Source organism: Beta vulgaris, chromosome 8, assembly GCF_026745355.1.
Source record: "Beta vulgaris subsp. vulgaris cultivar EL10 chromosome 8, EL10.2, whole genome shotgun sequence".
NCBI lineage: Eukaryota > Viridiplantae > Streptophyta > Magnoliopsida > Caryophyllales > Amaranthaceae > Beta > Beta vulgaris.
The window spans coordinates 37055887-37065095 of NC_079209.1; the positions used below are offsets into that span (position 1 = coordinate 37055887).

General features: G+C 34.2%; 1 protein-coding gene across 2 annotated transcripts; it reads right to left on the reverse strand.

Annotated features, from left to right (window-relative positions):
• Positions 1-428: 428 nt before the first annotated feature.
• On the reverse strand, positions 429-8589 carry LOC104901392 (lipoyl synthase, chloroplastic). 2 transcript variants are annotated; one of them, XM_010688960.4, is made up of 8 exons: positions 8454-8589; positions 7698-8104; positions 6981-7144; positions 4995-5085; positions 4709-4866; positions 2476-2647; positions 2028-2138; positions 429-666 (listed from the first exon to the last, which is right to left on the reverse strand). In XM_010688960.4, exons 2-8 carry the CDS (start codon positions 8067-8069, stop codon positions 589-591), a joined length of 1146 nt encoding a protein of 381 aa, XP_010687262.1. In that variant the 5' UTR covers positions 8070-8104; positions 8454-8589; the 3' UTR covers positions 429-588. The 2 variants fall into 2 exon arrangements, with proteins under 2 accessions (XP_010687262.1, XP_048490576.1); XM_048634619.2 differs by lacking the exon at positions 2028-2138.
• Positions 8590-9209: the final 620 nt, after the last annotated feature.

Genomic DNA, 9209 nt, shown 5'->3' on the forward strand with positions numbered 1-9209 from the left:
ATATTCAAATTCTTTAGTCCGTCTAGTGACTAGTTTAATCAATTTAGTAACTAGGTCAATCCATTCGAAAAAACTGTCTCACTTTTTTCAAAATTGTTTGTTGTAATTCAAAATTCAAAGGGAAAAAAAAAGAGATGAAAAAGGACAACTAGGCTGATACAAAATATCTTGGGATCGGGTTAAACTAAGATTGTTGCTAAGATAATATAAACTTGATTTTGTCTAGTTTTATGTTATAATTAAACCGCTTATTCTAATAAGTTATAATCACTTAATCATATCACCTTAATTTTATGATAAACAATTACAAGTTGTCAAGTAGGAAATTGATCATGGTTATGGTTGTTGTGTTAAAGGCATTTAAAAAGACGGTAAGTCGGTAAGGCAGAGTAGGTGAAGCTGAAAATTTTGTCAAAATAATCCACAAAAACAAAGGAAATTAGGCTTAGTGGATTAGTCAAAAGAATTCAGCTCAATACAGACTATATAGTAGTAATTCATCAAATTGGGAAGTACAGAAAGCGTTCACCAACCAAAATTATCTTGTTGTCGAGAAAGAAAACCAAAATTATCTAGATAAATATTAGTTCATGCTGAAGTGCCTCTAGCTCTATCATTGACCATGCTCTGCACAAAGAGCTCTCCAGCTCGGTATGATGAACGGACCTACAAAAACGAAAAGAGATTATAATTCATTCACTCCAGTAATGATGCTCACACAACACACGTTGTTACCAGCAGAATAACAAGGCTAGTACGTCAGGACACTTGAATTGTTATGATTCGAGCAAGGATGAAGCATGTTTTCAGGTTCAATGGATACCGATTATATTATATAACGAAAAGAACATCAAAGTTGTTCAAAGGACATTCAGGAAATTGAAGAAACTGTAATGATGCTCACATAGCACATATTACCAGCAGAATAACAAGGCTAGTACGTTAGAACACTTGAATTGTTACAATTTCAAGCAAAGATGGAGCAAGTTTCAGGTTCAATGAATACCAATTATATAACCAAAAAAACATCAAAGTTGTTCAAAGGACATTCAGGAAATTGAAGAAGCTGTGGAGGCATATGACGATGACAAACCAATAACATGTACTGGGTATCCTGTCCGATGATCTCTCGCATGAACAATTAATCCACTAAGTCATTTAGCGCTGTTAAGTTAACAAACTGCAACTCAAGGCTGTTTCCGGTAGCTTTGGTTCTAAGATTTCAAAGTCATAATTAAGATTTATATAATAATAAACTCAAAATTAGTCATAGATATAACAATCATATTGGTTTTGAAAACTAAACACTCAAAACTACTTATTCTAATTCCCATTTTTATTTATAATTTTCAAAGAGAATTTAAAAATGAAACTGAAAAAGGGTAATCAAGGGTCCCTTAGGGCCCGTTCTTCAATTTTTGGTTTTATAAATATAACTCATATGATATAAAGGGTATAATAAACTTAAATTAGTCATACTTATACTGAACATGTCAATTTTAAAAACTGGCAACAAAAAACTAGAAACTACTTTTTTTTATTTCCAAGGTTTTGTTTTTGGTTTAAAAAAAAACAAGAAACTGGAAGTAGAAAACGATAATGAACGAGCCATTAGCGGTTTTGTTATTCATGTGAGAGGTTACTAGGAGGATGACCCGTATGGCAATATCCGGTTTTCACTAATTTACTCACTTCTTTGGGCACGGACTTTTAGAAGGAATAAGTATGTGGGTCATACAAGGAAAAATAAAATATTAATTTATTGGCATATTATATGGAAGTTAATGTTGTGGGCTAAGAAAAGTAGAGTGGTAAAGATAATAATAAACAATTGGTGAGACCATTCCAAAAAAACAGAAAAAAGAAGTGGGTAAACTAATAACGACAACCCAAAAAGGAAAGTGGCTTGCTCGAACACTGCTGATTTTAACAACGCACCTACTTCACGACCTCCTTGGGTATTTAGTCCATACATGAGACAGAAATATCATTTTCTCTAGTCAAACAAAGCAGGGTAATATGCTTACAAGAGGTCCACTAGCAACGTAGCGGAAGCCTATAGCTTCTCCATACTCCTTCCAGAAAGCAAATTTCTCGGGAGTAACATACTCTTTGACTGTGAGGTGCAATGGTGTTGGCTGCAAGCAAATATATGAACTTAAGTCTCTGATGTATAATATAGCACATGAGATCTCATAAAAACACCACGATGAACAATTTTTCTATGGGTAACCCTGTACACTGTACAGATAATTCTCAAAATAACCCTATTTCAGAAAAAGATCTTCCCAGGTTTCCCATAAATATTTTGCTAGTATTATCTTTTTCAAAGTTTGGTTATTTTAGAAAGTGACCAATAAATGAGGGCTACTTTAGGAAAATAAGTGGATCGGGGATAGAGGGTCAAGATGTAATTAGACTTTAATTTTGCCATAGCACAAAACTAACAAAGCCACTTAGCTAATAAACTTTCACCTGTAAATACTGTCCAAGTGTAAGAATATCAACATCAATGGCCCGAAGATCAGCCATGGCTTCCTTCAATTCCTCATCAGTTTCACCAAGCCCTAGCATGAGAGAAGTTTTTGTAATCATCCCTTTTTTGCTGATTTTTGCATGCTTGAGTACAGACAAGCTCTGTTGATACCTGCGGCATCAACCAGAATCACTATAGTAACAACTAACAAGTGTAAACAGTTTAACACTTACTCCCAATCTATGTCTCACCTCACTACTTGTTGGATTAGGCTAGGCCTTTAAGTAAAGGGGGTAAAAAAGGAAAGAAAAAAGAATTAAAGAGGCTGCAGTAATTCTTAGACCTCCATGTGTCCATTTTTACACCCTGTACCCATATGAAGTAGTTTAGTATCTCCAATAACATACCCTTACATTTTGTCCCGCGTTGGATTTTTCAATAGTCAAGGTCAAAGTTGAAACAAATAAAATGGGGTATATTGTGCATTAACTGAAGAGTATCAAAGTGCATGGTGAAAACTTCCCTAATATTAACTGTTAAGAACCCACAGAGGCAAACACGGTCAAGGATCAGACTATAGGAATAGATGAACCATTCAGCAATATACATGCTTAATTTGAATGATGTCCAAGTTTAATGTACCATCTATAATCATTATTTTGTAGGGATGTGTCTGAATTGGTCATAGAGCATACAGTATTACAGCTACAAATAAAAACAGTCTGAAGCTCAAGAGATGCCTATGTTCTTTATTCAACTCTGTCCTCTCCTTTGACTTACATGCTCTCTCTCTTGACAAGCCTGCTCTCGGTCTTTTGTCTCTCCCTTCTCCAGTGACACCATACAGATTAATTTCCTCCTTTTTTTTTTTTTACTATCGCAACATTTTGCCTTTTAAGCTATTCATATATTAGCTTTGACCGAATTTTTTAATAATTTTTTAAAAATATGCTAGTAATTAAGATGTTGGTTTCATCTCAATGTATATTTTTTAAATATCAACTCTTTATATTTTTATAATTATTATTGATAGTTAATGAAAGATAACAAAAGTTGTGCATTAGCAAGCGTGGAAGACCATAAGCTGCAATAGAAAAAGTAAAAATTATTCTATAGAAAAGCAATGAAAATTAGTTTTGATCAGCAAAAACAAACTTTAGTCAATTCAAATTAGTATGCATAAGAAAAATACAGCAAAAATGATCAAAAACCAATTTCAAAAAGTAAAAAATCAGTTTTAATCAGCAAGAATAAATTTCATCTAGTAAAAACAAATTTTACTCGTTGAAAATGATTTCAGCTTAGTAAAGATAAGGTGAAGTGAACAAGGCCTAAGTTGAACTCCTTAAAGAAAAGCACTTTGGTCATATTACATAATTGGACAAGAGAAGCTACATTTATTGTAGACAGTTGTATGTCTGCCTCCAATAGAAAATAAGATTCACCTAGACATGTCAAAAAGGTTGGTCGAGTTGATTTGGAATAAGATGACTTTAGGATCAGATTATTTACAAGTCAGGTAATTTCAGTTTTGGATTCGCAAATGGATGCCCGTAGTTTTTTTATTACGGGTTGATCCAACAGATTACACGCCTTTTCTTTAATTATAAAAATTATAATAGGGAATAACATTTCAACGTAAATGTACATAATAAGAAGGCTGAAAGAAGCTCAAGGATACAGAAAAGAGAATTATGAGAAAATATTTGTGCATCCTACATCATTGTGAATTAGAATATTCCTCGTATTTCAAAATCCTTAATGAAGTTCAATCTTTTGAGTGTTGCATGATAGAAAGGAGTTAAATTTTTTATTTTTTTGGTTTCTAATTCGTTTGAGTCTTGGATCAAAATGACTTTGTACTATTTTCTTCAAGTAATACATTTATAAGATATATACTATATGAAATATTATACTCAATTCAATGGGTCGGGTCTGACCCACAAATCTACTGGTTATTCGAGTTGGGTCAACATTGGATTTCCGATCACAATATCTGTTTACGACCCATTTTTCTCGGCTTGATTTTGGTTAGTTTCTGAGAACTCTAGCCTAATCCGATAGGTTTTAAAGCAGAATGTGTTCACTCCTGTAAGACTTGACAGACAATACACATGCAATCCCCTCTGAAAATCCGCATCAGGCTGCACTATAAACTTATAAAAGATATGCATTTAAAAGAGTCGCAGTTTGAGAACATTGATGCTAACAGCAAAAGCATACGAAACTGACCCGGCCCGAGGATCTCTTACAATTCGCTGAAGCCGCTTAACGGTTTCAATGTTGTGAGCAAAAACATCTAATCCTGAGTGCACGAGAGTATCTACAGCCATCAACTCTCCCCTAAAATCAGAAGTTAAACATTCAACCATGATTTCAGGCTTGAGTTTCTGCAACATCAAATGTCTCCTTGTCAAGCACATTGCATGAATTATCTCTTGGAAAATCACACGGCTAGAATATAAGAAGACTCAAAGAAAGCTTTATAACAAACAAGCCACTAAAATGTTTCACCTACCTTCATCGCTTTGACTGTTTGCGCAAAATGGCCACTTCCACCATCAGGCAAATCATCCCGATCAACACTTGTTAAAACAATGTAATCAACACTACAAAGTAAAAGGTCATCATAAAAATCAAGACAAATTTCACTCAGCTAAAAATGTTATTTTGATCAGCAAATGGAAACCATTTTTCCTCCAAAAAAAGAGCTTATTCTTTACCCAAGTATAGGTTCCATCATGAAAAGATTCTAGACTGATGCAGATGTAGGCATCCTTACCCTAGACCAGCTGATCTGATATTAGTACAGGGGCAACGGTCCTACTAGACGTCATACATCATCCCACTAATTCATCTACCCAAGTTTGATGGGGTAAAAGAAAACAAAAATGTTGTCAAAAGATTTAGGTATCAAGATGCATTGCTCATGAGATATATTGATGGAATGAAATTGCACTGCCAAAATGCCAAGACTTCCAAACAAATTGTTATTCTTACAAAATTGATCGATTAAAAATGGCATTTAATACACTTGGAAAGATCTTCAATGGGATATGATAAAACGACTAGGTTTGACAAGAAAATTAAAACCACATATTTATTCAATAATCAGTGAGCTTTAGCATGTGCTTGTCACTTGGATGAGCCTAACATTGATGAAGACATGGCCAAAACCAGAAGTAACAGAACAATGCAGTGACAGCTCAAAAATGTAATATAGTACAACACTTTCAATGTTGTTAAGCGCCATTGGCAAACCGCTAAATCCAAGGAACAGCTTCTATCTACACTACATGAAATGACATAGACAAACAGACAAACTGATAAAGAAAAAGTTCTTAAGATCATTCCTAGGATACCTAATGCTAGCTATTACAAGGTACCATAGATGGTACCAGGAGTCAGGGTATATCACTACATAAGCTAGTTACTGACTTACTGGACACTATATTCCCACTGCATCATAGTTAAATTTGAACCATAGACATGGTTTGTGTCAAGAAACCATACGGTTAGAAGAAAGAGATTGACAAATAAAATTCGAGGTCTTTTAAATGCCTTATCTCCCTCTTCAAATCCATTTTCTAGCCACGTCTTCAATATTTTGAAGGACCCTAGTATCCCTGAAGCAAGTCATATATGCCAGTAGACTAAAATCCCAAATCCTTCATGCACTTTAAAATTAGATCACATTTAACTAGGATGCATTCTCTTCACCTTAAGAAAAAAAAGAGTTTCAGGTCTAATGAGTTCAAATTAGTTCTAATAAGTTCTAATAAGCTATAAAGAATCTTCAACAAGTTCCAATAAGTTCTGAAAAGTTTGGACAAGTAATAAGTTCAACTACATTAAACAAAGTTCGGTGAAGAGAATGCAACCTCTAAAAAAGAAATAGAGGTAGATATAGGCCCATATTAAGTTGGGAATACCATTCACTATGAGAATGAGAGTAGAAAGGTGCATTAAACTTGTAAAATTCACCATATTCCCAACCAATTGATCTCGAATCATAAGCCAACAATACAAAAAATTAAGATTGCTAAATCAGGCCTCACAAAATTCGATGTGCTTCTAAACTACATTCAAAGAGAAACTCACCAAAAGCTCAAGAGAGTTTCTAAAAGAATGTTTCACAGACCCTCTTACTAAGAGAAGATAGCTATATCTTATAGAGGTAAGAAGTACCTCTCTGGAACTTCATGGTTGTGGTCCTGCCTAACTTCCCACCTAATAGGATATTTTTAAGGCTTGCTCCATCTAAGCCCTCTTTTGGGTTAGTAACATGGACCTATCCAAATAGTTTATCGTCCAAATTACATTCATATTAAGATGCTTTGGCCACCATGTTAACAAAATTCAAAATAACACTAATAGTTTTTAGCACCTACATATACCATATAAAAGACAACACGCACGGCAAGTAAGAAAGTAAGAGGGAAGAAATTGATTGAAATTAGAAAAAAAAAAAAAAAAAAATACCAGAAAATTATATTATACATACCCCCAACTTACGACAGCATTGGCTGTATTCTCTGGTTCAATAGGATCAGGTGGTGCAGGGTTACTGCTCGTTTTAACTGCACAAAATCTGCAACCACGAGTGCATGTATCACCAAGAACCATGATTGTGGCAGTTGCAATGCCATCTCCACCCCCATTCCAACACTGCCATAAAATTTCAAGTAGATGGTAAATAATCCTAATACTTACAGTGCTGAAAAGCTAATTATCTGACATACTCTTATCATCCTTTAAGCAACAATAATTGTGTCTTTGAAACAAACTTCACCTAAGTACTTTTTAAGTGTTAGTATGCCATACATAAGAGGAAATCCAAGTTTATAATTGTGATCAAGAAAACAAACACATTAGAATTCTAGACATACATTTTTATACACTTCTAATGGTTAAATATATAACTAGACTTTGAATATGGAATCAATTACCCTTAATTTGTTTAAAACTCTATAATCAAACTTGTTTTTAATATAACCTTAAAAAGTTGTGATGTGTAAATAATGTCGATCACATCATAAGCTTAGTCACTCTCCCACACGTATAAAAGCCATTAAATACAACTACAAGCACAGGAGCACTTATTGTGATGCAACAATATCTAAGGCATCCTATAAATCCTATATAATATCATTATAGTCCACGAACGTTCATCAAAAAGAGACAACACAAAACAGACATGAGAGAAAGGTTGAAGAGAGACCTCACCAATGTTAGGGCACTGGGCTTCCTCACAAACAGTGTGAAGATTCAAGCGAGAAAGAGACTCCTTGACCTCCTCAAACTTCTTCCCCTGAGGTGCTCTCTGCCTCAACCAATTCGGTTTCTTCACATTTGGGTCCCTTCCCGTATATGGTCCCATCCCTCCTGGGTAAGGACCTGGACTCGGACGCAGACCTGAACCTGCTTTCAACTTTGTATTCTCCTCCGATTCGAGCAACTTCACACTTTTCTCTGTTGATGATGAATACTTCAACTCTGGAGCAATTTCACACCTTATCTTAGGTGCAGGCCCGTCCCTGAGCCAGGGGAGGAGGGCCGGCCGCCCCGGGCCCAAGGATGACAGGTTATTCATTCCTGGCTTTTAGCTACAACACTTGAAAAATTGATCTGATGAAATAAACAAGAACAAGTGAACAATCGCATGAAAATATGCGCATCTACAAATTGTAACATAAATTTTCTTATCATTTAGTTCCGTGAAACAAACATAAATTAAGAAGTTATACCAGAAATTCGAATCATAAGTTTATAGCATGTACATTATCCCTAAAAACATGAAATAACACATGAGATAAATGAAAATTAAGTTAAATTCATAAACAAACAAGAACAACAGCATAAAACCAATCGCATGAATAACCACATGAAGTAGATCTTAAAAATCGCAATTTCACACCAAAATTTGCAGCAAAAAGAATCTTAACAAGTAGATTAATCTAAGGAACAAAACAAGAACCTGTAACAAGCTTCTGCAATTCGAGCCTCGGAATGTCCGTATTAGTGAGGGAAGCTGAGAGGTTCTAAAGGTTTAGGTTGTGCACCGTTAGGAAATTGTCTAACTATACGGCTATGTAATTTTTAAAAAAAATTATGAAAAAGACCTCAAAATGTAACACTAAAAAAAACAATGAATAAATCAGATTTTGTTGCAATATTCGACCCGATTCACGTTAACATTAGTGTGCACAGCAAAATAACATATCATTACTGACAATCCACTATATTGTGCGAAAACCTACCATATTATGCAGAAATCAACTATATCATTCAGACCTACATTATATCATGCAGAAACTTGCTATATTATTCAGACACACTCACTATATCATACAGAAACTCATTATATCATTCAAACACATACTATATCATACAGAAACTCATTATATCATTAAGAAACACACTATATCATGCAGAAACTCACTATATCATTCAAACACACACTATATCAAGCAGAAACTCACTATATCATTCAGACACTAATTATATCATGAAGTAACTAAATCACTCCATATGTTAGAACTCGTGTCATGATATATACTACGCAACTTAGATCTTCCTGTATGTTTAAACATTTTAATTAATTCCTCTATTATATTGCATATAATTTCACATTATGTTTTTCGTTAATGAAATATACTATATTGTATATAAGTTCACTATATCTCTGTAGAATTCACTATATGAAGTTAATATCTTACCAACCCGGTGTACA

Coding starts and splice junctions, on each gene's coding strand:
- LOC104901392 (XM_010688960.4), bottom strand. CDS start 8,069: ATGAATAACCTGTCATCCTTGGGCCCGGGGCGGCCGGCCCTCCTCCCC. Junction 2,648..4,708: donor GTAAGAGATCCTCGGGCCGG/GTCAGTTTCGTA, acceptor TTGATGCCGCAG/GTATCAACAGAGCTTGTCTG. Junction 2,139..2,475: donor CACTTGGACAGTATTTACAG/GTGAAAGTTTAT, acceptor ATTTGCTTGCAG/CCAACACCATTGCACCTCAC.